Source organism: Crocuta crocuta, unplaced genomic scaffold (genome assembly GCF_008692635.1).
Source record: "Crocuta crocuta isolate KB4526 unplaced genomic scaffold, BGI_CrCroc_1.0 scaffold143, whole genome shotgun sequence".
Lineage (NCBI taxonomy): Eukaryota > Metazoa > Chordata > Mammalia > Carnivora > Hyaenidae > Crocuta > Crocuta crocuta.
The window spans coordinates 8,907,988-8,923,771 of NW_027529175.1; the positions used below are offsets into that span (position 1 = coordinate 8,907,988).

Here is a 15,784-nt window from a genome sequence, read left to right on the forward strand (position 1 = left end):
CTTGCTTTTGGGGATGCGTCAAGTAAGAAGTTGCTGCGGGCTCACCAACCCTTAATATTATCATTCTTTTTATTCTAGCGGTTGTGGTTGGTGTATATAATACACCATGGTAGTCTTAATTTGCAATCTCCCTGGTGACTAATAAGGATATATATCTTTTCGTGTATTAATTAGCCATTTGGGTGTTGTCTTTTGGGAAGTCTCTTGCCCATTTTGTATTAGACTGTCTCTTCTTTTTTGATTTGAGGAATTCTCTATTTTCACGGATATAAGTCTTTTGTTGGTTTTGTGTTGCAAGCATCTTTCTCACTCTGGCTCACTGCATACCCCCCCCCTTTTTATTAATGGTATTTTAATGAGCAAAGGTTCAGATTTTTATGTAGTTCAGCTCTTTTTTTTTTTTTTAATTTATGGTTGGTGGGGTTTTTTTTGTTGTTGTTCTGTTAAGAAACCTTTGTCTAACGCAGTAATGAAAATCTTCTGTATTTTTTTTAGAAGCTTTATTGTTTTACCTTTCAGATTTCTATCTATAGTTTACTTGAAACTGATTATTACTATTATTTTTTGGTTTATTTATTTTGAGAGAGAGCGAGAGCACAAGATGGGGAGGACAGAGATAGAGGGAGAGAGAATCCTAAGCAGGCTCCACACTGAGCCTGACACAGGGCTTGATCTCACAACTGTGAAATCCTGACCTGAGCAAAAGTCAAGAACTGGATGCTTAACTGACTGAGCCACCCAGGCACCACTGAAATTGATTCTTATAAATGATGTACAGTTGAAGGTTTTTTTGTTTTTTAATATGGATGTCCAATTAGCTCAGCACCATTTATTGGTAAGGCCCTTCTCTCTCAATTGCTTTACAATAATGTCCCCCCATCATAAGTCAGGCTCACATATGGTGTGTCTACTTCTGGACTTTGTCCTGTTGTCCTTTTTGTAATTGCACTGATGCAATACTGTCCTAATTCCTTTATAAGTTTATGCTATATATACTTTATACATATATAGTATACCTATATACTTTATAAAGTATAGCTTTATAAGTTTTGGCCTTTGATAGTTAGTCCTCTCACTTTGGTTTTTTTCAGTATTTCTTTTTACTAATTTTTTACCTTTTGCATTATTTTCAAATGAACAACTTTTTAAATTTTTTTTTTTATTTTTATTTTTTTAATGTTTTATTCATTTCTAGGAGAGAGAGAGAGAGACAGCGTGAACAGGGGAGGGTCAGAGAGAGAGGGAGTCACAGACTGAAACAGGCTTCAGGCTCCGAGCTGGCAGTCAGCACAGAGCCCGACGCGGGGCTTGAACCCACGAACTGCGAGATCATGACCTAAGCGAAAGTCGGACGCTTAACTGACTAAGCCACCCAGGCGCCCCTAAAATGAACAACTTTTTAAAAAAAGTTTATTTATTTATTTCGAGAGAACAAGAGTGTGAGCAGGAGAGGGGCAGAGAAAGAAGGAGAGAGAATCCCAAGCAGGCTACACTCTTGAACTCATGAACCATGAGATCATGACTTGAGCCAAAATCAAGAGTTAGATACCTAACCAGCTGAGGCATCCAGGTGCCCTTAGAATGAGCAACTTTTAGAATGAGTGTCAGTTTCCACATTCTCTGCAGCCTTCCTCCCCCAAAAATCTACCAAAATTTTGATTAGACTTACACTGGCTGTAGATTAGGGTTGGCAGATTATGGCCCACAGGCCAAACCCAACCTGCCACCTAGTTTTGAAAATGAAATTTGACTGAAACACAGCCACTCTTACATATTGTTTATGGCTGGTTTTGTGCTATAGGGACAAAGCTGAGTAGTTAGGGCTTTTTCGATTTCTCTTGGTAGCGTGTTATAATTCTCTGTAGTGGTCTTACACATGTTTCATTAGGTTTATTCTTAGGTAGTTGATATTTTCATATTATTCTAAATATCTTTTTTATCAAAAATTTTTACTGATAGTGGTAGTTTCACTTGCAGTTTTACAAAGTAATTTGAAGAGGTCCTTTGTATACTTTGCCCAGTTTTGTCAACGGTGACATCTTACAAAACACTAGCAGAGCGTTATTGCCAGGATATTGACATTCATACAGTCCACTGATCATGTTCCGATTTGTTCAGTTTTGCTTGTAGCTGTGTGTGTGTGTGTGTGTGAGAGAGAGAGAGAGAGGGAGAGGGAGAAGGAGAGAGGAAGAGGGAGAGAGAGAGAGTGTATGAAGTTTGGTACCGTTCGTCACCTATATAGGTTCATTTATCCATTATCAAAGTCAGGATGCTGAACACTTCATTTTTTTTTTTATAACATTTATTTTTGAGACAGAGAGATAAAGCACCAGTGGGGGAGGGGCACAGAGAGAGGGAGACACAGAATCTGAAGCAGCTCCAGGCTCCACGCTGTCAGCACAGAGCCCAATCTGGGTCTTGAACCCACTAACTGTGAGATAATGACCTGAGCCAAAGTTGGACACTTAACCAACCGCACCACTCAGGCGCCCCTTTATCAGATGTTTAGAAATAAATTTTTATGTTCTTATATAATGATATGGGGCATACTCTCTCATTTTATGTTTCCTGGAAGAGTGTATATAAGATTACGGTTATTTTTCTTTAAATATTTGGTAGAATTCACTAGAAAAGTCATTAGAACCTGGAGTTTTCTGTATGAGAGGCTTTTAATTATAGATTTTGCTTCTTTTAATGCTCAAGAATGATTCAGGTTTTCTATTCCTTTTTGTCAGTTTGAGATGAGTGTGTTTTTCAAGGAAATTTTTCATTTTTCTGAATTTACGTAAATTGGCATCAGATTGTTTCTGCTAACCCTGCCCTAGTGATAACTCACGGGCTCGGTCGTGATGCCCTTTGTTTCATTCCTCATGTTGTTCATGGCGCCTTCTCTAGGGTGTGGTTATTTTCTTCACAGGCCCCTCCCTGTCCCCCTTTCTCTTTCTTCTCCCTTCCCTTCCTCCCATCTCAGCATGATTGTGACTGGGGTCCCCCAGCGACGTGGGCCTTTTCTGTGCCTCCACCCCCATCCCCATTAGACGCTTGGGTCTACCTCAGTGGCCTGCACGTCGTAGGCACTTCATCTCTGGCTGAGCCGAGCTGAGCCCTTAGGTGTGTGGCTGAGGACTGGCCCAGGCTTCTCCACCTCCGGCTCCACCCTCGCCTGCAGCCCACCTCCATGCCCACCTGTCCACACCCTGCTGGCGCTGGTTGCCAGCCTGCCGTGCGTCACCGCCTTTTACTTTGTAGAACCTTAGTCCTCTTTCCCTTCCTCTGGCTGCAGCCTGTCAGCCACCTGCTGGCTCGTGCACTCTGTGCTGTCAGGTGCATCCCAGGTCTGGGCATTGTAGCGATGACCACGTTACAGCTCAGGGCTGTTCACACTGGTTATTCCTGTTGAGAAAACTTGAGGCAGTAGTGAACGAGCGGTACTGAACGGCTGCTGTGCCATCTCAGGAGATTTGTGTCACTGGAGCATAAAGCCTCTGACCGTGCAGCAGATCTCCATCAGCCGGGGGTCCCCATGGGCCCCTCCACTGCCATGTAGGTTTCCCTGTGTTCAGGTCTCTGCCTGTCCTAGGAGACGTCTGCCTTGTAACTTTTTTAGGTCTCTCCATAATTTCTGCTCAGTATAATTGAAAATTAATCTTTCTCGTGAGAGGTCTTGGGGGAAGCATCTCACGGTTGTCAGGCTTTTCAGGGTGTGTTCGATTTCAGGTGATTCTGTTCTTGAAGAAGAAAGACAAGTTCATCAGCCTGGTGCTGCAGCACATCGGCACCTCGGCTCTCATGGACCTGCTGCTGCGCCTCGTCAGCTGCGTGGAGCCGGCCGGGCTCCGGCAGGACGTCCTGCGTGTGAGTGTGGGGCCCCTCCCCTCTGAAGCCTTCTCCCTGACGTCAGGTGTTTTGCAGGGTCTCTGAGTACATGGTGAGGGCCTGCTCCCGGGAGGCCAGAGTGGGTGAAGGCGCTCAGAGAGCGCTAACTCGGTGTGATCTTCTCCCTGGGGAGCCATCAGGGCTTCTTGTCAAGGCTTGTATTTAAGGCATGATCTGCAGTCTGTACCTTTTCTGCTGCACTGCCTTAGTCTATTGAGAAGCAAAGAGCAGAGTGTTCCTTTTCCCCCTGACAGTCTCTGGGCTCCTTCTCTGTGAAGAAGAAAGGACTTTACTCACTGCCCCAAGACCCTAGTGTCCCTACGGCCCCTGAGCAGGAGCTCTGTCAGGTCCGGGCTCTATTATCTGGCACCTACCTGTGAAGAAAGGACCAGCCGACAAGGATTCTGTGCAGAGAAATCACAGAGACCTGCGCAGGCCTGTGTTTTGTCCTGGAGTCTGCACACGTGTCTGTCCTGACAGGCTTGCAGCCTGACAAGCTGCTTGTAGCTCCCTGAGGGCTTTCCCAGAGGAGAGGAGGCTTCTCGTCTCAGAGAAGCCAGGAAATGAGTGCTGGACAAACTGTTCACTGTTGTTTGGCAGGTTTTGTCTGTGATACAAAATTTAAAATAAAGGCTTGGTCCTTCTTGCCCATCTTCATCTCCTGGGACCCAGTACCAGTTGTCATCAGGGTGGCCGCTCTCACGTTTAGGTTCATTATGGAGCAGCCTCCCGCGAAGAGTCAATCACAGCAGCTAAGTTAGGCAGTGAGACGCAGCAGGAGCGTCCGCCGTAGTTAACAGCGGAAAGCCTGCGTTAACTTCACGCTGAGTGGATGCGGAGGCAGATCTCCCAGTTACGGATAAGGAAACTCACCCCAGGGGGTCTTCCCTGGGCCCCCACCGCCTTCCAGCCTCGCACAGTGTTGGGCACTGTAGTCCTCACAGCGTGTGGGTACCTGCACCAGGCCTCTTTGCTTCTCCCAATCTGGGAAAGGCCCTGATGCTGCAGAGCACAGAGCGTCCACGTGCTGCCGGCCTGCGCGCCGGGGGAGCCCCATTAGTGCCTGGGTGGCTCTGGGCTCCAGCTCATTCTGTCTTGGGAGATGTCCTGAGGGCAGTATGCTTAGGGGTCTGTGTCCCTTCTTTATGGAGCTCGGCTCCCTCCAGAAGTTGGTCACCACTTGTTTCTTCTGGGTCTGGGTGGACATACATGTTGGGCAGAGAATCTCTATCCCTGGAACCTGGCATGTGGATTTCTTCTGCGCTACGGACGTTTCTTCTGTTTAGTTAGATGTGAACGGCATCATTGACAGGCCCCTTTTCCCTTTCAGTGGCTTAATGAAGAGAAGATCATCCAGAGGCTGGTGGAGCTGATCCACCCAAGTCAGGATGAAGATGTGAGTATGGCTCCTGTGGAGCCCGCCTCGCGCAGAGCCCCTCACTCGGGGCTACTGGGGAACGCTCTCTGCTGCTCTCTGAGGGCAACAGTTAAATTCTTTTCTTCCCTCAATCAAGCATAGACTTCTAGACTATTTCTTTTCACTAAACAAAAGTAATACACACATGTTATAAAAAACAATTTGACCAGAATCGTATTAGTTATCTCCTCTCTGGCCAAGTAACCAAATTACCCCAAAGCTTAATTGCTTATAAGAACAAGTATTTTTTATCTCCGTTTCTATTAGGGACCTGGACATGGCTTAGTGGGTCCTCTTCCCAGGGTCTCTCGCAAGACTGTGGTCGTTTCAGGGCTCAGCTGGGGGAGGCCCTGCCTCCAGGGTCACCAGTGGCTCGGCAGGACTCCGTTCCTTGAGGCCGTGGACCTGTCCACGGGGCAGCTCACAGCGTGCTGCTGGCTTCCCTGGGAGTGAGCAAGACGGACGGAGGTCATTCTTCTGCAGATCCATTTTAGAAGGGGCCGTCTGCACAGCTGTGGTCTGCGCTCTAGAAGTGAGGGGCTGAGGAGGTGGGGTTTACGAAGCCATAGGCCCCTGGGAGGGAGGCCCCCCACTCCAGTGTGGAAGTATGCAGTGTGGCCGGGGGGCTTCCTCTTGGCCCCCCCTGCCTGCTCCCTGCAGCCATCACTGTTGAGAGTTTGGGGTTTATTTTTTCTCTTCATGACAAAAGTAAACAGATATGCTGCCCCCAGCAGTTTGGGAACAGTGGTGCCAACCTGTGTCTGAGCCTTCGCTGTGGCCTGGCCACCCTGTTCTCTGTTCCTCTCTGCCCACAGGGCCGTCAGATAGCCGGGTGAGGGTGCCTATGCTCTGTACTGAGGAGAGCGGGTGCCCCTCCTCCAGCGTGAGCGCCACAGGCTGACCAGCCTGTTCCCTGGCCCAGATGCAGGCATGAGGCCTCAGGGACCACCTGGCTGTTTTCGTTTCTCCCTAAAACAGTCATGCAAGCACTTCCTTTAGCCCAGAGTTCCCATATCGTGCACGTCAGGGCTGCATGTTCTGACACTCCCGGCAAGGAGCCAGGGGCTGAGTTTCTCTCCGGCTGGTTTATCTGCACCACTAACACTCCACGTTGCTGCCAGTGCACTGATCCCAGATTTTCATGAGTTAAGGATTGATGGTTCCCAGAAGAGCTGAGGCCTCTGTTTTTCTGTAGCACATTATCTGTTTCCATTAGCTCAAAGGACTCATTCTGAGTACTACCAGCTACAGTTTAATACTTAATATCTTAAGTATTAAACTACAGTGGCAGTAACATGGTCACATATGCAGCATATCTCAAAATGGTTCAAGGGAGAGAGCAATGTCTGTGTGGTGTGTCTGATCCTCGAGAGCCCTATTTGGACTCTTTGGGTTAGTTCAGTACAGCTAAAAGGTCTGACCAGATTGCATCCTGACATCAGAAAGGCCAACCAGGCGTCTCTGAAATGGACTTGTTCAGAGTCCAGTGCATCCTTCTGAGCACTGAGCAGTGGACGGCTCTGCTGGCCTCTCTCCTCAGCCCTGAGGGGAGGTGCTGCGTCTCCTTTTCCTTCCAGAGACAGTCCAACGCCTCTCAGACTCTCTGTGACATCGTCAGGCTGGGCAGAGAGCAGGGCACTCAGCTGCAGGAGGCCCCGGAGCCAGACCCCCTCCTCACCGTGCTGGAGTCGTGAGTGCTGGGTGCATTGTAGGTGCCTGGCCGGGGGCGGGGCGGGTGCGGGACTTTCTGAGCTTGAGGAGGCCTCCAAGCCCTGCCCTGAGCACAGCCAGATACTGCAGATACTCGGATTCTGGTGAGCTGGCTGTGAAATACCCCATCTAGTTAACTTGATGAGCCTGTTTCTCATGGGAGGAGGGGGCTCCCGGGGCTCCCGGCAGGTGTAGCGACTGCAGGCCGCCAGGGGCAGGAGAGTCGTGAGAGCCCTGGGCGCCCGGCCTGAGGCCCGAGCAAAGCCCCTCGAGTTTTCGGGTGTTGCTCCTTCATGGAGAGGAGAGGTGGTCCTTTGGACGCTCGCCTGTGCGTCTGCCCCAGCAGCAGTGACCTCTGTGTGCCTGACAGGCAGGACTGTGTGGAGCAGCTTCTGAAGAACATGTTTGATGGAGACCAGACTGAGAGCTGCCTCGTTAGTGGGACTCAGGTGTTACTTACCTTGTTGGAAACAAGGCGGGCTGGGTGAGTCTCTCGCATGGAGCTTGACTGTGATGAGTGGTCTGGGTTTGTGGGGTTTTAATTAATTGCTAATGATGGGTAGACTCTCCTTGTTGAAAAGATAAACCTACGGCTCCTTGACCTTTGGCATCAGTCACATTCCCGCCTCAGCCTGAAGGCGCTCAATGTCACCGGCTTACAAAGTGTTTATAGATGTATCTGTGGAATAGGTATGGACAGTGGGTTTCCCTGTGGACTGTCCCAGTGTGTGGTGTGTGTATGTGGTGTTTGTGTGTACACGTCCATGTGTAAGTGTGTGTGTCTGATCTGCTCTGTCCTGTCATGTGCTGTGGTGGTGGCCTGTCTCCCGGGGTAACTAGTTCTCTTATTTCTTCATTGAAGCCCCCAGCACTGATAAAATGTACTTTAAAAGTTAAAAAAACAAAAACAAAAAACCCAAAAAGGGCATCTGGGTGGCTCAGTTAAGTGTCCAGCTCTTGATCTCAGCTTAGATTCTTGATCTCGGAGTCTGAGATCAAGCCCCATATTGGGCTCTCACTGGGCATGAAGCCTACTTAAAAAATAGTAACAATAGGGGCGCCTGGGTGGCCCAGTTGGTTAAGCATCTGACTTTGGCTCAGGTCATGATCTCACGGTTTGTGGGTTCGAGCCCCGCATGGGGCTCTGTACTGGTGGCCAGCTCAGAGCCTGGAGCCTGCTTTGGATTCTGTGTCTCCCTCTCTCTCTGACCCTCCCCTGCTCATGCTGCCTCTCTCTGTCTATCAGAAATAAATAAAAACATTTTAAAAAAATTTTTTAAAAAGTAACAATAACAAGGGGCGCCTGGGTGGCCCAGTTGGTTAAGTGTCTGACTTCGGCTAAGGTCATGATCTCACGGTTTGTGGGTTCGAGCCCCACATTGGGCTCTGTGCTGACACCTCAGAGCCTGGAACCTGTTTCAGATTCTGTGTCTCCCCCTTTCTCTTTGTCCCTTCCCTGCTTGTGTTCTATTTCTCAAAAATAAACATTTAAGAAATCAAAAAATAGTAATAGCAACAACCAAAGAATAAGAAAATGACAAGAAATTGAGTTAATCTTGGTATGAGATTATTAGCAGTTTTCCTCTTTCTTCCTCTGGGATCTGTTACATACCTATTAGTTTATTACCTAAAAATAGAATTATGACATCATTGTTTTTTCTAGTTAGACAACCAGGATATTGATTTTTTTAATGTTTATTATTTTGAGAGAGCGAGCGAGAAAGCACATGCGTTGTGCAGAGGGGCAGAGGGAGAGGGAGAGAGACGGTCCCAGGCAGGCCCCGCAGTGTCAGTGCAGAGCCTGATGTAGGGCTTGATGCCACCAACCGTGGGATTGTGACCTGAGCCCAAGTCAGACGCTTAACTGACTGAGCCCCCGAGGCGCCCTAAGAATATTGATTTTTTTTTTTTCATCTTCGTGAATCCTGGAAGTCTGGGCCTTTTCTGTAGGATGTAGGGATTCTTGTCAAGGCGTCTCCCAGCCTTGCCTGCAATAAAGGGACAGCATGAAAATGAGACATAAAAACAGAGATGAGCCAGCTGATTCTCTTTTTTTTATTCTTGTTTTGTATTTAAAATATTTTTTTATAACGGTCACGTATTACTTTTATAACTGGAAAAAGCGTTTAAATAAAGATCTCAGAGAAATTAGTTTGAAAAAGCTGGAGGGACAGTGTGGAGTCCTGTCTCCTGTTTCTCAGCCAAGGAGTGGGAACAGTGGTGAATATTTCTAAAACCAGAGGCAGGGGCCAGGGCTGGTTCCAGTGTGTGTGAGGTGCCGCCAGCCCCGAGGGAGGTGAGGGGGCTGTCCTTGGCCGTCACCTGGGAACGTTTTCTAAAGGCCGCTGGTGCCCTTCTCTTCTCTCTGTACCAGTCATCCAACCCCTCCCGTGCCAATGGGTGGAGAAATTGGGGGGCGAGGTGTGACAGAGGACGGGGGCGTATACCCTGTGCGTCCATCTGCTGTCCTCATCCACAGGACAGAGGGCCTGGTGGACTCCTTTTCTCAGGGACTGGAAGGGCTGTGCACCGTCAGCAGCAGTGTACTGCACGGCATTGAGCCACGACTGAAGGACTTCCATCAGCTCCTGCTCAGCCCGCCAAAGGTGGGTGACCCCGAACAGCTGTTAGGTCCCTATGCAGGCATCGTAGGCAGGATGATTGGCAAGCAGATGACCAGACCTGCCAACCTGAGAGCCACCAGACAGACCCCAGAGGCGTGTTTCCATAGCCTCATCTGCCGAATGTCCGTCTCTTCCCTGAGGTAAAGCCTGGAGGGGGGGCACGTTTTGCAGCTCCCCAGATGACTCTTGCTCTCTGAAATAGGGGTCATGTGAGGGTCCAAGTTTACTACAGGTCTGGCCTCCAAGTCGGGGGCACCTGCCAAGGGTCAGGAAGGGTCCCAGGGGAGGCCTTTGCTCAGCTCAACAGCTCCGGGCAGCACTTGGGTCAGACGGAGAAGGGTTCATTTGCTTAGCTGCCACCAAGCTTACCATGGAGTCCTCTCCTCAGTCAGGGCCCCTTTCCCTTTCTTTTGGTGCTTCATAGCACCCACCACAATCTGTTGCACTATGAAGGTAAGGATTCTGGAAAATTTCATTAATGAGACATTATGTGGCATGTGTGGGGTTAAAAACCCTCGGGGTCCAGTGGAGCTGTTACCCATCTCCTCTGAGAGTGATCATGGGGTATCTGGTAGCTCAGGGTCCTGACACTGTGCTCCCCAGAGAGCTGGCCCCACGTTGGACGTGTCTCATGACCTGAGGTGCTTATCTCTCTGCTTAGTTTGCTGGGACCAGAGATCCCTGGGCTTCTGGGGACAGTAGACCACCATTGCTCACTGTTTTGTGAGGCCCTGAAGGACGTGGTGGGGTTCCTGACTCTGCTGACCCCTTACTTCCTCTAGCAGGCAGCACTGGCCTGAGGAGCCCCGCACACACATCGCAAGCCTCCCCAGGCCGAGCCGCCTCACGGAACAGTGGCCCGACCCTTTGAGCAGTTAGCACCAGAGTTAAGAGAAGTCAGTCGTGGCCATGCATGCTGGTTGCAAGGCTCTGACTGGGGGGTGCCCCTGTGTTCATAGAAAAAAGCGATCCTGACCACCATTGGCGTGCTGGAGGAACCCCTGGGGAACGCCCGTCTGCACGGCGCCCGCCTCATGGCTGCACTGCTGCACACGAACACACCCAGCATCAACCAGGAGCTGTGCCGGCTCAACACCATGGGCTTGCTGCTGGTGAGGGGGCGCTGCTGCCGGCCCCGCGCGGCTCTCTGCGAGTCTTGCGCGGTCTGCAGGGGGTGGGCAGACAGGGCAGGTGCGCTGGGCAGGGGTCCGTTGGGGGCAGGCAGCTGGACCTCAGCATCGGACAAGGTTCTGCTCTGAACAGGCAGAGTCTGTGGAGAAACCATTTCCGAGACCCGCCGCAGGGTTGACCGCACAGGTTGCTGGTGAAGTGCACTGAGAGACTGTGGGACAGGCCTTGGTGTAGATTCACAGACAACTGCCCCGAAAGCAGAGGGCAGATTTCTAATCCACTGTGAGGGAATGGGGTGATGCGGTCCATTTCCTTCCTTTTTCTGCCCGAGGTAGAACTTTTATTACAGCCCTCCAACATAAAACATCCTAAAAGGGCAGCTCCTGGTCACTCACGGTAGAAGGCCGCCAGCAGCTTTGGCCCAGGCCGGTGGGGAATGGCCCTCTCTTCAGCAGATGCCCTTTGGTGCCTGTGGGAGAGCGGCCGGCAGGCAGGGCCGGCAGAGCGACGCTGGCCGCGGGCAGCAGGCCCCGCCGCGGAAGGCAGCTGCTGGCCGGGAGGGCGGCACCCTGGCTGCGCACCGTGAGTCCGCGGGGTCTCGGTCTCCCAGCGTCCCTCCTGCCTTGCCTTAGGGCCTCTACTCCCAGAGAACTGAAATCTTTTCTAATTCAAATTCTTATCCAGCATCAGACTCTGGCTCAGGTCATGATCTCGCAGTTTGTGGGTTCGAGCCCCACGTTGAGCTCTGTGCTGACAGCTCAGAGCCTGGAGCCTGCTTCTCTCTCTCTCTCTCTCTGCCCCTCCCCTGCTCATGTTCTGTCTCTCTCTCTGTGTCTGTCTCTGTCTCTCTCAAAAATAAACAAACATTAAAAAAAAAAAAATTCTTATCCCAGAAGGGGGCAGCCTGGGGACTAGGCCTGAAGTACCTACTTCAGTGTCTTACGGGGTTTAGAAGTCAGCTGGGCACTGCTGTACCTGAAATCCCAGATACGGAGCAGGGGTTCGTTTTTTAAAGACTTCCTTTCCTTTTTCTCTCTTCAAAAAAACCTCTCCCACCTCCCTTTTTTGCTTTGATTTCATTGTAGTAAGATATATATAACATAAAATGTATCATTTTTGTAATTTGCAAGTGTATAATGCAATAGCATTAAGTACATTCCCAATGTTGTATAACCATTGCCACTATCTGTTTCTGGAACTTTCTCAAACAGAAACTCTGACCAGTAAGCAGTCTGTCCCCCACCCCCTCACCCAGCCCCAGGCACCACCGTCTACCTTGTGTCTCCTTGAGTCTGACTCTCGTAGGGACCGTACAGAGGTGGAGCCACACAGCATTTGGCCTTTTGTGTCTGGCTTGTGTCACTCAGCTCCGTGTTCTCAAGGTTCATCCGTGTGGTGGCACGTGGCAGGACTTCCTTCATTTCTAAAGGTGGCTAACATTCCGTTGTGTGGAGGGACCACATTTAGTTTATCCAGAGTCATCAGCTGATGGACACTTGGGTGACTTCCAGTTTGGGGCTGCTTTGAACATGCTGCTGTGAACACGGGTGTGCACGTGTCTCTTTGACGTGCGTACCGACAGGCGGGACTGACGGCCACACAGTAGTTCTGCGTGCGTCTGTTTGAGGAGCCAGCAGGTTTCCCTGGTAGCTGCACCATTTTACCAGCCACGTCCTCACCGATGCGGCAGGCGCCACCCTCCTTGCCAGTGCCTCCCCGCTGGCCTACGGGACCAGAGAGTCACAGACAGACTGCTGTCCCCACCGTGGTCCGGGGGAGGGAAGCAACTGTCCGCTAGGCTTGAGCACGTGTAGCTGAGGTTTGGGCCCCACTGGGTTCCTTTGGGGGGTGTCCACCTCTCGATTTCCCGTCCCCTCCCGAATAGGGTCCCTGGTTGTGGGAATTTCACATACTTCAGTAACTCGTGGGTCAAGGCAGAATCGTAAAGGAAGAATAATGAACATACATAGCGAAGTGTGTACCATGTACTTAAGGTAGATACCACAAAAAAAAATACACTTGGGGGAAAAAAAAAGCTAAAAAATTAATGAGTTAAGCTTCTGAGTTAAGGACAAAAAGATAAGCCCAGCATAGGATGTGTTCAGATGAGAGCCAGAGATTCATGAGATGGAAGGGCAGGTGGCTCTTGGTCAAGGGTCCTAACGGAGAGACCACCTCAAGGGGATGCCGTCAGCACCCGCCTGGCCGCCCACACGCCTGGGGGACCGCGTGTGGAAATGGCACGCTGCCATGACAGCGATCCCTTGCCTCTGTGGTCCCGCTGCCAGGAGAAAACCTGTCCCAGGGACTTTCCTCTGTCCTCTCTTTACCCAGGACCTGTTTTTTAAGTATACCTGGAATAACTTCCTGCATTTCCAAGTGGAGCTATGCATCGCCGCTATTCTCTCCCACGCTGCCCGCGAGGACAGGGCAGAAGCCAGTGGAGTGGAGAGCAGGGTGGAGCTTCTGCCCAGGAGCGGGGACCCAGAGGCCCCCCAGCCTGCTGCCAGCCGCCCCGAGAACACAATGGTGACCCACGTAAGTCCAGCCAGCGTCTCGTGTGTTGCTGTGTGCCCTTCCCGTCACTGTGGGCTGAGCCCCACCCTGGCTTGATAGCAGCGCTGACATGGGCCACCTGTGGCCGCCCCCTAAGCCTCCCATGACGTGGGTGCGCTGCCCTCCCTCCACCCTGAGACAGACTCGTGAAGAAAATGTGCCTGTTTGCCAGGGAGCCGAGGGCGGGCCCCGCGGTGGGCCGTGCTCACCAGAGGGGGCCGGAGCACCTGGATGTGGCCCCAGGGTCTGCTCCTTCGGCCGGTCCCCTGTGTCCGGTCGTGTCTGCGGCCGTCCGGATGAGGCCGTGAAGGAAAGTGCGCGGGAAAGAGAATGTGGAAGGAAGTCTCCTGAGAAAACTTTCTGGGGCTGCGGACCCTTTGAAAGGAAAGTCTGTCCTTTCTCTCGTCACTTCTGTGCTGGCCTGGGAGCGCCTCATGGGGGCTCCCCTCTGGGACTGCCCACAGCTCTTCCCGGGGTCCTTGTCTGCGTCTCCCGTACCCTCACAGCTAACGCCGTGCCCGGCGGGGCAGTGCTAGCAAGTGTGTGCTTAGGGGAGAGGAAACAGCCGTGCGGGTGGGCGCCATGAGGAGGTGGGCACAGACTCCCCTCCCTGAGTCAGGGAGCCCGCTGGCCCCTGCTTCCCTGGGGAGGCCCGGGGCTCGGGGGGACGGCTCTGACCCTCAGGCTGGCTGTGAGGCTCGGACAGGAGGGACAGAAGTGTCTGACCAGAGAGGCCTGCAGCATACCGGCCTGCGCTGGACGGCGGCCCAGGGGATACCTAGCTGGGGGCAGGTGCCTTCACACCCGTGAGGGACCCTCACCCCGATGAGAGGCCCTGTATGGAGTGGGGTGTGAGGTGGGTCCCAGAACAAATGTGCAGGCAACAGGAAATGGCATCCAGGCCCAGAGGCCAGAGGGGGCACTCGGGCCCAGTCCTTGCGTTTGGACAGAGAAAGTGGGAGGCAGCCAAGGGGAAGGAGCGGAGCTGGGGCGCCCACTGGGCCGCACCCGCCCTGCTGTTTGGACTGCAGGGAGGCACAGGGGACTTTGTGCTGACGTGCCTGCTTGCTGCCAGCCTAACCCACGTGGTCCGGGGGCGGGTGGAGGGCAGCGTGCAGCTCTGCAGACCCTGACCGGGGACACCGGTCCCCCTAGCTGTTCCAGAAGTGCTGCCTGGTCCAGCGGATCCTGGAGGCCTGGGAAGCCAACGATCACGCACAGTAAGGACCCACGGGGGCTGCAGGGGGTGCCTGAGGGCCTGGTGCAGGGCTCTGGTGGGGAACATCTGGAAGTGCTGGCCAGGGAGGGTCGGGCCTGGGGTGACCGGGAGAGACAGGCAGAGCCGCTTTGCCCCTCGCCCCACCCTGCCCCAGAGACCCCAGCCTTCCACGCAGGGTGTTCTCAGTCCCCCGGCTCCCCGTCCCGCCACCACCCGCTTCTCCTGCTAAGCCCCGACCCTCAGCAGTGTGTCTGCGCTACTTCCTGCTCCCCCTCCCCCACCCGGCCTCTCGTGACCTGAGCAGCTGGGATTTTTTTTTTTTTTTTTTTTTTTAAATTTCTGAGAGAGAAAGAGAGACAGTGCGAGCAGGGGAGGGTCAGAGAGAGGGAGACACAGAATCCGAAACAGGCTCCAGGCTCTGAGCTGACTGTCCGCACAGAGCCCGACGCGGGGCTCGAACCCACGAACCGCGAGATCGTAACCTGAACTGAAGTCTGACGCCCAACCGACTGAGCCCCCCGGGCGCCCCGACTGGGATCTTTTTGAAACACACGGATGGTTGACCACCCAGGCCCCCGTGTAGGCAGCCCCTGCCCACAGCCCTGCCCTCACCATGCCCTCACCTGGTCCTGCCCAACTGCTGCTTCTGGGAGGCTCTGACCTCACCCGCGTCACGGCTCACATCCTGCTGTTACTGACCCCACCAGGTGCTGTCCTCTGCAGAATGTGCACGATGACTGGGAGGGGTCAGCTGTCCTTCCTTGGGCCCAGCCCACGTGATACCAGTGAAGCCCGTGCGCAGCTGCTCTTCCTTTGTGTGCCTGTGCACACGGGTGTCTTTTGCGGCGGGGGACTCACTCCTGTCACTGAGGGGCCCACGACTCCACAGGGGCTGGGACTCATGGCTCCCTCCTGACCCCTTCCTGTGCCAGGCTGGGCTCACTGACTCAGGAGCCCACCTTTGCTTCCTCTCCTGGGCACCGTCAGGCTTTTAGGACAGAGAACTTGGTCGAAAGTGACTTTGTCCCCTCTGAGCATTTAACCCCTTCCTAGCACAAGGGGCTCTAAAGACTTACCTTGTGTTGGGTCACGTGTGTGACAGACGAGAGGTTGAATGTGAAGCTGTGTGTGCTTGTCAGCGTGGGGTGGGGAGGTGGACAGAAGCCAGGGCTCAGGCCTCGGGGTGTGTAGAGCTTGGCGAGCGAGGCCGTTTGCAGACTGGGGCGCCAGGCAGTGGCAGGACAGCGGGCC

General features: G+C 52.6%; 1 protein-coding gene across 9 annotated transcripts in view; it reads left to right on the top strand.

Moving 5' to 3' along the window:
- Window positions 1-15,784, top strand: part of PPP6R2 (protein phosphatase 6 regulatory subunit 2) — a 69,121-nt gene that overhangs the window by 45,917 nt on the left and 7,420 nt on the right. For all 9 annotated transcript variants that reach the window (XM_077758072.1, XM_077758065.1, XM_077758068.1 and 6 more), the window contains 8 exons: window positions 3,718-3,855; window positions 5,207-5,272; window positions 6,871-6,983; window positions 7,374-7,487; window positions 9,483-9,609; window positions 10,587-10,739; window positions 13,093-13,296; window positions 14,470-14,534. In XM_077758072.1, the coding sequence (XP_077614198.1) occupies window positions 3,718-3,855; window positions 5,207-5,272; window positions 6,871-6,983; window positions 7,374-7,487; window positions 9,483-9,609; window positions 10,587-10,739; window positions 13,093-13,296; window positions 14,470-14,534 (980 nt within the window). The remainder of the gene's footprint in view (window positions 1-3,717; window positions 3,856-5,206; window positions 5,273-6,870; window positions 6,984-7,373; window positions 7,488-9,482; window positions 9,610-10,586; window positions 10,740-13,092; window positions 13,297-14,469; window positions 14,535-15,784) is intronic.